The following is a 12,714-nucleotide window of genomic DNA, read 5'->3' as shown; positions in this document are numbered from 1 at the left end:
AAATTTAATGGAATATAATTGAAAGCCTTTAAAGTAGAGTGGAGCTTAACAACAACAAAAATCAACAACAACTTAACAACAACAAAAATCACTATAAATAACATGAAATAATATTATTTTTAACACATGATCTCTAGAGGCATCCAGGGTTTATTTTATGATAAAATTGGGTTTTCAAACATTTTTTGGCTTTCATCAACAAATAAAAGGCAATAAAAGAATGATTGGAATCTCTTTGCAATCAAATACATTTAATCGAATGTATTTTATCCTCACTGTATTATATGCTGGATTTCTTATTTATACAATGATGAATGTCACTGGAAAATAGTGAGTGACAAAAGAAACTCTTCTCCTTTCTTTTTAGAAACCATCAGCAAAACATGACTATTAATACTTGTGTTTGAGATCATTTATATTTTTTCATATTAAACATAATTCTAGCTGCTTAAGCAGTATGCTTCTGCAACATTCATTTGGTACACAATTGCTTACTTACTGCTATCACAACAAATACATCAGCTAAAAAATCAGTACAACATTTCTAAAAGTGTCACATATTTCCATATATACATAATTCTTGTGTGTTTCAGGGTTGACGTTTTAATTATGTCAATCTTCACCCTGCCTCAGGTAACTTTTTGGTCTATGCCTTATTTGGGAGTGTTTAGTCCTAAAAAGTGGTGTTGCTATCTTCCATCTGTGTGGTAATATGACTATTTTTTTACATCAGAGAAATGCTTTGAGCCCTAATATTCTGCATACTAAAACAAACATTTTAGTAAAGGAATATTAGATCCTAAGTCCTAATGAAAGAGACCTAAGGAGTAAGAACGTGGAGCAATGGACAGGAAGAAGGAGAAAGAGGTCACAATTGGGCAGTCCTAGGACATTATGTGCAGCCAATAGGACTTGTTTTTCACATGTGTGTTGACCTTAAGAGCCAATAAGAGCAGCCCTGATCTAAATCTCACACTCTAAATGGAATCTGGGCCTGGTGTGTTACATCATTAACACCTGTGGTCTCTTGTGTGTGACATCCCTTACTTTAGTTGTGTGTCAGTGCCTTTAGAGTAAAAAAGTTTACAATTAATACTGAAGCATTGGTGGTGCTTTGGAATTTATTTTTTTCTTCTGAGAAGGTGTTGAGTGGCATTCAAAAGGTAGGGGCTCTGCCTGAGAAACATGTGACCTGTGAGATTGAATGTTTTTACTAATCCATCTTGCATGTGTGGCCTGAAAAGCTGATCTGTAAATCAATTATGTTCTGTGCAGATTTGGCTTTTTAAGCATTGCTAATAAAAAAAAAACATATATAAATATATTGTATTATAAAAGCATAATATGAGCATTTAAAAGTTATTATACTTAGGATCATAGAATAGCTTTGCAATGTATATATAGATATTATTGTCATTAATTTTCTCCCACTTATCCGTAATTCGGGTCGCGGGGGCAGCAGTCTAAGCAGGCCCCCGCCTTCGACCGCTGCCCAATCCTCACAGCACCGTCCCTTACGGTCCCTCCTGCAGGTGGTGAGCCCACGGGAAGAGATATTATTGTAATATAGATAAATTGGTTTGGTGTTACGAGGAACAATTAATTGTTTGTGAAGAGCTTTCTGGAACACTAACAAAAAAAGTTTCAAAAGCTAAGATCAGCATCTATTCCTGCCAATTATTCTGCCTTCTGAGCAAATAAGAAGAAATGGGTTAAAAAGGGTTTAAGTTTGATTCATTTAAATAAATGTAAAATAATGGTACTGACCCATGTTTATTACTGAAGGTGATTTCTAATCTAAGGTAATCTCTCCTGTCCTTTATTGCAGATATCACCATGCCAGTTGCAATTGGTGGTCCAGAGGGTTACACTCCTCCAGAAGGGGGCTGGGGTTGGGCAGTGGTGGCTGGTGCCTTCATCTCTATTGGTTTCTCATATGCCTTCCCAAAGTCAATTACTGTGTTCTTCAAAGAAATTGAAGTGATCTTTGATGCCAGCAGCAGTCAAGTCTCCTGGATTTCATCCATTATGCTAGCTGTCATGTATGGAGCAGGTAAGACAACAAGAAAAATCTTTGGAAGAATGTCCACTGTTTTGGCTCCTCTTTATGTATTTATTTCAATTCAGTTTATTGTGAACACCAGGCACTGCACAACATCTTAGGTGATTTTTTTTAAGCCATTCTAAATTCTGATAAAGTGGACTAACAGAAAGATGTAAACATTTCTGAAAACATTTGAGTCTGAAAACATTTGCATTGAATCTATTGTTTATAATTGTTTTTATATATTGTTTTTAATACCACAATTACACCACAAAGGCGATTTGCATTATGAGTATCAGGCTGACAGGGGTAGTAAAACCAATTGCACTTTAACTATTATAAAAATATTTGATATCTGCCTATGAATTCCTGTTCAATTAGTTATTTTTGACTTCAATATAATTCTTATTTTAATTGTTTTAAATTATTTAGCACTAGATTTATACCCTATACAGACAAACATAACCAGTACATTCATACTAAACATCCCATTTCAGATATAGTCCCTCTTTGCTGTTATAATAGCCCCATTTTTTTCTGTGCAGGTCTTGTGTACAGGGGTATTGTTATGCTGGAACATGTTTGAGCCCCTTAAAAAATATAATGCTACAACATTTAAAGACATTCTATATGATTGTGTTTTTCCAACGCTTCCTATGCAATTGTATGCTTTTGTGGCAACAGTTTGGTGAAGACACACATGTAATGATATTTTCCTGCTACAAGGTACATTGTGGACATCTATTGATGATAAGATGTCCAAAAATATTTGGTTGGCCTGAAATTGTAGATTTTAAGTGTATGGCTAGGTCTTTGAGTCTCGACACACCTTGTTTCTTTAAGCAACTCTGCATATATATAATTTAGGACAAAATGTTTTTTAATAGATTAAGGACTCACAACACAAAATTTCAGTCAATTTTGTCTTACACAATACAACTCTTTTTAAAATTGCAATCCTCTTCACATGTCTTTTACTGTGATGTATATAATCCTTTGTTCCAGATGGGACAAAGTTGTTCCTATCTGTCTTTTGCTAAGCTTTGTATCAACACCTCTTGCAGTCCACTGATGTGATCATTGAGGCCATGGCATAGCTAATGAAGCTTTTAGTACACTCCATTATCCGAAATAGCCTAAATAGAAAGGGTTTCGAGGATAGAATGAGCTAGTTGAGGACAAGATGAGCTTTAAACATTACTACTCTGTGAGACAGGGCTCTGAATGGGCAACTCTATCTGCCTCTAGAGCCTATGTTCTCAGTCAGACTTTTATTTCAAGAGCGAGGGGTGTCAGATGTTTTCCTTAGAGAGAGATCAGGAGATGAGATGCTTCCGTCTGCAGTTGCACAGAACTGAGCTGACTACTGTCAAATACAGAAAAGAAGTAGAGCACTGCTATGTGACGTTAGAGAAACTATAGGCTACTAGATTGCTTTTGTACATAGAGGAAAATATACATCATGCAATCATGTTTGGCCATTCAACTATTGGTCATTGATGTAACCTGGTGTCATTATTTGTCGATATTTGTTAATATTCTGAAGTTCTAATTTCTTTGAAAAAATTTAAGTTTTTACTTATACTGATATTAATTTTAATGATAGATTAAATTGATATTTGATAATATTTGTCTTAACTATTCAACAATTTTTTAATTTTTCTGTTAACATTAGAGAATATATATTGTATATACTGTACAAATAAATGAAATGAGCGAAATTAACAAACAAAGCTGACCCCATGGTTCAAGGGTAAATTAATACAGAATGGAGCAGAATGGTGTGTTACAAACAGGCCCAAAACTATTTCCTACTCTGAATATAAAACAAGTGCAGTGAATTCAGTCAACTCTGTGCTGTGATAAGGAAGAACAAAAGGGCTTTTTTACTGTGAGGTGAGCTGATTGATTTTCTTGTTATTGCTATTGGTGTTTAAAATTGTTAAAGCGCATTAACAGTTGTCAGAACTGATTTTTTTTTTTTTCAATTTGTCGTTTTTCTACTGAATATATTTATTATTCATTAATTATTATTTATTACATTATTAAATCATTTTTTGTATATAGATTCTTAAAAATCTTAGGCACATTATTGGTACAGTTGTAAACTGACCCAGAAAGTTTGTTTAATCCACTTATACTGTGATCAGCAAAATGCTGAAGTAAACCATTTAAAATAAGGTTTGCTGTGCCATACATTATTAAGGTAGGCCTACTCAGTCATGCTAGCAAGTTAAATATTACATATTTAAAAATATTACTACTTATAAATTTTAAATACTTAAATGAAAACCAGATACTTAGTCACAATTTAAAGTGAAAGTGTTTTGTTTTTGTATTACTACTAGAATACTGCACATTGCCAGACTTCATGTATGCTTTTTACTTATTGAACTAACATGTAGACTTTCACTGTCCATGGTCTTTTTAGAACCTATTCATCCAGGAATATGACTGGGTGGATGTAAAAGGACTGAAACATAAAAAAAATTAAAAAATTTAAAAAAAGATTTTAAAAGTTCCAATGATTAAATGTCAGACAGAACCTTATATAACTAACAGTACACCATGGTTTCTTACACTATGTTGTGGTATTGCTTTACAGTGTTTGGACCAATTCTTGAAATAGGCCTTAACTCAACCCTTTTTCTTTCACAAAGTAAACATCTATGCACTTGACTGCTGTTTACCCTAGCAGCCATTCAACAATAACTGTCAGATTGTGTTTGTGCTTGTTCAACACTGTACCTGTGTTATAGCAGAATAGGCTGAAGCACATTTCAATTTCCTTCTTTTCACCTTTTTGATAGGCCAAACAAGCCACATTTAATTTCCTAAGGGCAAAAGACATTCCTCATACACAGATATAGATTTTGCATGTTTCTCTAATGCAATCAAATGGTTAAACTAATCATTTGTCAGAATGGCATACCATCTTTAAAAACCAAGTGGCATACTAAGTATAAAAACTTTCTGAAACTTTTAGTTATTTTGTTCTTATGATATATGAAACCCGATTCATATTCAGTTATACAGCCAGTTATAAAGATCAGTCTATTCAAAATGTAGTATATTTCCTATTTTTATTTAACAGACCCCAATTCTGAATTGTGGTCCATATCTAATTCCACTTCACAGGCAAATACAAGCTGATCATTGTTTTAATCAGGAAATCTTAAAGCTTAAATTGTTGGGAACATAAATTCTAAAAAATTATTATAAGGTTGTATTTCTGAATTAGATTAGTGTAATCTTTTTGAGGTTTGATGTGAAAGTTCTTGGCTCTTGTTGTATAAATTGAATTATGAAAAACAGACAAATAATACAGTCCATTGTAAATTTGTAATTCTTTCCTTTGTAATCCACTTAAGATAATTGTGTCATGTGCCCTAAAACCAGACACAATCCCTGTTTATGTGAGTTTTGCCAACTTCTTCATTACTTTTAATTTAAAAATCTGTATTTTTACTGTTTCTTTAAACAGTTACCTTTTCATATGTAAAATAATTGATAAAATACCTGGGCATGCATATATATATATATATATATATATATATATATATATCCTTCCTGATTTCTTAAAAGATAACACAAGTGAACACAACATGCAGCTTTTAAATGAAGGTAGGGGAAAACAAAATCCAAAACTACATGGCCCTCTGTAAAAAAGTGTTTGCCCCCTAAATAGGTTGGGCCACTCTTAGTAGCAAACTTGCAATGAGTTTGTTACAGAGCTGTGATGGAATTTTGGTCCACTCATAATTGATGTAATTCAGCCACATTAGAGAGTTTTTAAGCATGAACCGCCTTTTTTAAGGTCCTGCCAAAGAATCTCAATAGAATTCAGGTCAAGACCTTGACTAGGCCACTCTAAAGTCTTAATTTTTAAAAGACCAGGAAGGGGCAAACACTTGTTCAACACTATATATATATATATATATATATATATATATATATATATATATATATATATATATATATATACAGTGAGGAAAATAATTATTTAAACACCCTGCTATTTTGCAAGTTCTCCCACTTAGAAATCATGGAGGGGTCTGAAATTGTCATCGTATCTGCATGTCCACTGTGAGAGACATCATCTAAAAAAAAAAAATGTATGATTTTTTAACTATTTATTTGTATGATACAGCTGCAAATAAGTATTTGAACACCTGAGAAAGTCAATGTTAATATTTGGTACAGTAGCCCTTGTTTGCAATTACAGAGGTCAAACGTTTCCTGTAGTTTTTTCACCAGGTTTGCACACACTGCAGGAGGGATTTTGGCCCACTCCTCCACACAGATCTTCTCTAGCTCAGTCAGGTTTCTGGCCTGTCGCTGAGAACACGGAGTTTGAGCTCCTTCCAAAGATTCTCTATTGGGTTTAGGTCTGGAGACTGGCTAGGCCATGCCAGAACCTTCATATGCTTCTTACAGAGCCACTCCTTGGTTATCCTTGCTGTGTGCTTCAGGTCATTGTCATGTTGGAAGACCCAGCCTCGACCCATCTTCAATGCTCTAACTGAGGGAAGGAGGTTGTTCCCCAAAATCTCGCAATACATGGCTCGGTCATCCTTTCCTTAATACAGTGCAGTCGCCATGTCCCATGTGCAGAAAAACACCCCCAAAGCATGATGCTACCACCCCCATGCTTCACAGTAGGGATGGTGTTCTTGGGATGGTACTCATCATTCTTCTTTCTCCAAACACAATTAGTGGAATTATGACCCAAAAGTTCTATTTTGGTCTCATCTGACCACATGACTTTCTCCCATGACTCCTCTGGATCATCCAAATGGTCATTGACAAACTTAAGACGTGCCTGGACATGTGCTGGTTTAAGCAGGGGAACCTTCCGTGCCATGCATGATTTCAAACCATGACGTCTAAGTGTATTACCAACAGTAACCTTGGAAACGGTGGTCCCAGCTCTTTTCAGGTCATTGACCAGCTCCTCCCGTGTAGTTCTGGGCTGATTTCTCACCTTTCTTAGGATCATTGAGACCCCACGAGGTGAGATCTTGCATGGAGCCCCAGTCCGAGGGAGATTTACAGTCATGTTTAGCTTCTTCCATTTTCTAATGATTGCTTCAACAGTGGACCTTTTTTCACCAAGCTGCTTGGCAATTTCCCCGTAGCCCTTTCCAGCCTTGTGGAGGTGTACAATTTTGTCTCTAGTGTCTTTGGACAGCTCTTTGGTCTTGGCCATGTTAGTAGTTGGATTCTTACTGATTGTATGGGGAGGACAGGTGTCTTTATGCAGCTAACGACCTCAAACAGGTGCATCTAATTTAGGATAATAAATGTAGTGGAGGTGGACATTTTAAAGGCAGACTAACAGGTCTTTGAGGGTCAAAATTCTAGCTGATAGACAGGTGTTCAAATACTTATTTGCAGCTGTATCATACAAATAAATAGTTTAAAAATCATATATTGTGATTTCTGGATTTTTTTTTTTTTAGATTATGTCTCTCACAGTGGACATGCACCTACGATGACAATTTCAGACCCCTCCATGATTTCTAAGTGGGAGAACTTGCAAAATAGCAGGGTGTTCAAATACTTATTTTCCTCACTCTTTATATATATATATATATATATATATATATATATATATATATATATATATATATATATATATATATATATATGGATGGATGGATGGATGGATGGATGGATGGATGGATGGATGGATGGATGGATGGATAGATAGATAGATAGATAGATAGATAGATAGATAGATAGATAGATAGATAGATAGATAGATAGATAGATAGATAGATAGATAGATAGATAGATAGATAGATAGATAGAAACACAATGTACATATACATATTTTAAAAGTTTAAAAGATATTTAAAAAAGATTCTGGAAGATATTCCAGGGTATGGTATTTTTGGGACACCCTGCAGATTCCTTATCCATCAAAAGAATCCACAGAGTGTACTTTCACTAACATATTACAATGTTACAATTACAATATAATTGTCATTATAATACTCCACAGCAATTTTATGCAGTTTATGAACAATACCTATAATTATTTACTGATTACTGTTGGTCATTATAATATAGAAAGAACTTTGTGTATTGATCTTGACATACTGGAAAAAAATGCCACTTGCCTCATCTTTCAACAGGATGTATATATTCTATGCTACTATATAACATAAATTACCTATTAATATTATGGAAATGAATCTTTATTAAGTATTTCGTCTGGTGATGTTTTAAGCTTTAATGAATTAAGGAAGACATGGCAAAGGTGAGGGCTTCAGGAACAGCAAATTCCATTTGAAAGAATATTAATGCAACAGTGCCCTCTAATGTCTGAATGATACACTATTATCCTCAGACTATTTATCCACATAAAATACATTTTGCACTAATGTTTTAATTTAATAAATATTTGCAAAGCTTTATTAAAATTAACATTATGCAGATGGAAACAATTAAAAGAAAACTTTTGGCTATGAAATTCTGTAAGGGGTATTTCTGGCAATTTCTGGTTTGTTTAGAGGAAAAATTCAAAATTCAACGCAAATGTATGAATACGTTTTTCTGGGTAATCACATTCCTCCTTTGATGGGAATGTTCTCTTCAGGATGAACATGTTCTTATCCTCAGGACATGAGATCTCACTGAATGATTTTATTCGCTATTACACTTACTAGATCTCAGCCCAATTGAAACATATAGGAAATTCTTTCCACCACCATATAAAAAGCAAGGGAGTACAATTTGGTTGAACTGCAGTTATCCATCCAGCACAGTTTTAAGTAAAAGTAAAAACCATGCATAGGCACAGTGAAACTGTTATGGTGACTCTTGATAGCGTAACACCTTTCCTAAAAAACTTTATATTGTTTAATTTATTTGTAAAGTGGATTGAAGAACAATTGCCATTTATACATTTAAATTTCATTTATTTCATTTCCAACAGGTCCAATCAGCAGTATTCTGGTGAACAAGTATGGCAGCCGTCCAATCATGATATTAGGGGGTTGTCTATCAGGAGCTGGACTTATTGGAGCATCTTTTTGCAACACAGTGGGGGGCTTGTATTTTTGTGTGGGTTTTGTAGGAGGTGGGTGTGCTTAATAATACATGTTACTTATATAATCAAATTAAATTGTGTTAAAGAGGAAATAATGAAGCTTCATTTTGGAAATTTGTTTACTTTCTTCTTTGTGTAAATTACAGGTTTGGGACTCGCGTTCAATCTCAACCCAGCCCTTACTATGATTGGCAAATATTTCTACAAAAGAAGGCCCATTGCAAATGGTATTGCAATGGCTGGTAGCCCAGTGTTCCTATGCACTTTAGCTCCCCTGAACACTTGGTTTTATGACAAGTTTGGTTGGAGGGGTAGTTTCCTAATCCTAGGTGGTATTCTATTCAATTGTTGTGTAGCTGGATCTCTTATGAGACCAATTGGGCCAAAACCCAAACCCACTGTAAAGGAGGTCAAGGCTGATGGAAAGAAGAAGACAGCAATGCAGCATATCAACAGTTTCATTGATCTATCTCTTTTCAAACATCGTGGATTCCTCCTGTACCTCATAGGCAATATTGTCATGTTCTTTGGCCTTTTTACGCCCCTAGTATTCCTTAGTAATTTTGCCAAAAGTAGGGATATTCCAAAAGAGAAAGCAGCTTTTTTACTTTCAGTGCTGGCTATTGTGGACATGGTGGTGCGGCCATCCATGGGAGCAGTGGCCAGCACCAAGTGGATACGACCAAGGATACAGTATTTCTTTGCTGCCTCAGTTCTATTTAATGGTTTGTGCCATGTGCTTGCACCTCTTTCAGTTGATTATCTAGGGTTTGTTATTTATTCTATGTTCTTTGGGTTTGGGTTTGGGTGGCTGAGCTGTGTGCTATTTGAGACCCTGATGGATTTGGTGGGAACTCAGCGCTTCTCGAGTGCTGTGGGCCTGGTTACCATTGTGGAATGTGGACCAGTGTTAATTAGCCCTCCACTGCTGGGTGAGTTTCCTTTTTATTTCCTAATGCATAAATTGGCTTTGTCATTTTTCTTAGTTTTAAAACATGATTTATGATTTGATACTAATGTAGTAATTGTGTTTTCATTGACAGGAAAATTTAATGACATCTACCACGACTACAAGTACACTTACATAAGCTGTGGAGTTATTCTCATGGTTGCAAGCATTTTCCTTTTTGTCTGCATGGGCATTAACTACAGGCTCCTGGACAAGGAAACAAAGGAGGAAGCTAGAAAATCTAAGCTAAAAGGAAAAGAGGAAGAATCCACCATAGACATTGCAGAGAAGGAGACAGCTGCTGTAATGCGAGTAAACAGAGATACCAAAACAGCAGAAGACACTGTGTGACTTCATTTAGCAGACATGATTGTACACTTTTCTGGAAACGTATGTCTTGGAAACATTTCTGATTTCTGTAATATTATTTTTGTTGTGCAATATTTCCATGCTTAAAAGTATTGATACAATACAAGGTGGTTCAGCACTAACCCACAAGTAAATAAGGTTATTATTTGACATTTTTAATTTAATTCCCTTTTTTTTCCTATTTAATTTTAGATATTGCATTTATAACTAATCTAACAATATAGTACTTATAAGAGATTTACATATAGCAACACTAATAAATATCTTATATATTACATTCATAGTCTCCTGATAATTAGATCAAAGAGTTCTTGATTTGATCATTCGAATGGTGTAGCATTCACACAATTTACCTGGAACTAAAGTTTATAAACATGTGATGGTCCTTTGTCCACAATCCTATGTCCATATAGTGTATTTTAGTGCTTTGCAGTAACACACTAATGTAATAGAATGTCTTCATTTGTTATATCTTATATTTTTGTATCTGTTCTGATATGTTTAAAAAACAACCAATAATGGACAATATAAAAAAAAGAACACATTGATTTTTTTGTTTCTTGGAATTTTTTATGTTTTCATTTGACATTAAGTAACTTTTTTTTAAATATGGTCTGAAAGACGAAATTTGGAGTCATTCTTTCATTTACTGAGTCATATATGAATGCTTATTAGTGTTATTAGCTTTTTATTCATTAATGTTTATGCTTTATCATGGTGAGCATCAATTTGTTTTTGAAGCCTGTTAAAAGAGCACCAAGGTGGGAATGTGGGAATACACTCTGAATAAGATGCCAATCCATTGCAGGGTGCAAACATGTACACTCTCATTTAAACCTAAGGGTAATTTATATAACCATGTTATCAGATGAGGTGATGTTAGGCAGAAAAACAGAAAAACTGGAGTAGAATCCATTATGCATGCAATGTCCATTAGACTCACATTAGCCACTGTTGCTAACTACTACAAAGGTCACCTTGCCTGATATTAATAGGTAATTATAAGCAATGTGATTCTCACAAACTATGTCCTGACTGTCTCAAACAAGTGTCATGATAAAGAATAGTTTTTGTTTGTTTATTCATACACCAGGAATCAGCAACAAGATATAATAAGCATATAAAGCAAGTATACAATTCAAATCAAAATACAGTTATAACAGCATTATGTCTCAATGTATATTATGTCTCATGGTATATTTGTTAAGCGCACTGTAAGCTCTAAAGACGGGTACCAGGAAATTAATATTATTACCAGTGGCTTTATCCCCATTGCTCTCGTTTTGGGTTAGTCCAGTGGTTCTCAACCTTTTCTTTCTGCCATTCCTTGCTTTAGAGTGGAGTGGATTTTCAAACCCCACCATTTCCTCCATCACCCCAAAAAATGTTAATGAAGTATTTAAAGTTTAAAAGTGTGTCATTTATTAAAATCTTATTTTCAAAAAATGTTTTTTTTATTGAATTTATTAAAATCTCAATCTCATTCAAAAACATCAAAAAGCATCAAGTTCAAAAATAGAGATAATAAAAGTGTAGTTGTGTAAGGTACTTTAACTGATGTTTTTATTTACTTGCATTACTGACCTAATTATTTGTGGTTGCTTTGAGTGTATGAACTTTATTTTTAATGAAGAACATCATAAATGATAATCAATGAAGAACACATACACACGTACTTATACACACATACACACATATACTTATGCCGCATGTCGTTATAATAGCATGCCGCTATTCATCATGTTAATGTTTTTGTGTACTTGACAGGACCATACAAATTTGTGTAGCTTGTAGAAGAGCAGTAAAAAATTGGTGCTTTAAGTACTGTTCTTTCATACTGACCACTGGATGTTCAATATGGCTTCTCATGGCAAAGAATTCTCTAAGGATTTGAGAATTACCGGTAGTATTTTTGCTCTCCAAAAAAGATGGCCGAGGCTATAAGAAGATTGGTAACTCCCTTAAACTGAGTTACAGTACAGTGGCCAGGGTCATACAGAGGTTTTCAAAGACAGGTTTCTCTAGGAACAGGCATAGCAAGTGTTGTTCAAAGAAGTTGAGTCCTCATGCTGTCTGACACACAGCATGAGGACTCAACTTCTTTGAACAACACTGGCTGCAGAAACTGGTTTTAAAAAACAGATGCATGAGTGCTGCCAGGATTGCTTCAGAGGTTCCAGAAGTGGAGGGTCCACTTGTCAGTGCTCAGACCGGTTTGCATGTCCATCATTCCAGAAGGAAGCCTTTTATGAAGCTGGCTCACAAGAAAGCCTGCAAAAAGTTTGCTGAAGACAA

The 12,714-nt window shown here is 34.7% G+C and overlaps 1 protein-coding gene across 1 annotated transcript; it reads left to right on the top strand.

Moving 5' to 3' along the window:
* The first annotated feature begins 945 nt into the window (after positions 1–945).
* On the top strand, positions 946–11,039 carry LOC310722527 (monocarboxylate transporter 1-like). Its single transcript, XM_083535082.1, has 5 exons — positions 946–1,163; positions 1,829–2,053; positions 8,988–9,131; positions 9,248–10,033; positions 10,145–11,039. The coding sequence occupies exons 2-5, from the start codon at positions 1,837–1,839 to the stop codon at positions 10,399–10,401; spliced, it is 1,404 nt and encodes a 467-aa protein (XP_083391208.1). The 5' UTR covers positions 946–1,163; positions 1,829–1,836; the 3' UTR covers positions 10,402–11,039.
* Positions 11,040–12,714: the final 1,675 nt, after the last annotated feature.

The sequence above is a fragment of the Silurus aristotelis genome (genome assembly GCF_946808225.1).
Source record: "Silurus aristotelis genome assembly, chromosome: 2".
NCBI classification, from domain to species: Eukaryota; Metazoa; Chordata; class Actinopteri; order Siluriformes; family Siluridae; genus Silurus; species Silurus aristotelis.
Note: the sequence above shows the minus strand (reverse complement) of the source record. Positions and strands in the feature narration are given on the sequence as shown.

Bases quoted from the DNA above. Each gene is read 5' to 3' on its own strand.
- LOC310722527 (XM_083535082.1), top strand. From the start codon at position 1,837: ATGCCAGTTGCAATTGGTGGTCCAGAGGGTTACACTCCTCCAGAAGGG. The intron at 2,054-8,987 runs GTAAGACAACAA...CATTTCCAACAG, and splicing joins AGCTGTCATGTATGGAGCAG to GTCCAATCAGCAGTATTCTG. The intron at 10,034-10,144 runs GTGAGTTTCCTT...TTTCATTGACAG, and splicing joins AATTAGCCCTCCACTGCTGG to GAAAATTTAATGACATCTAC.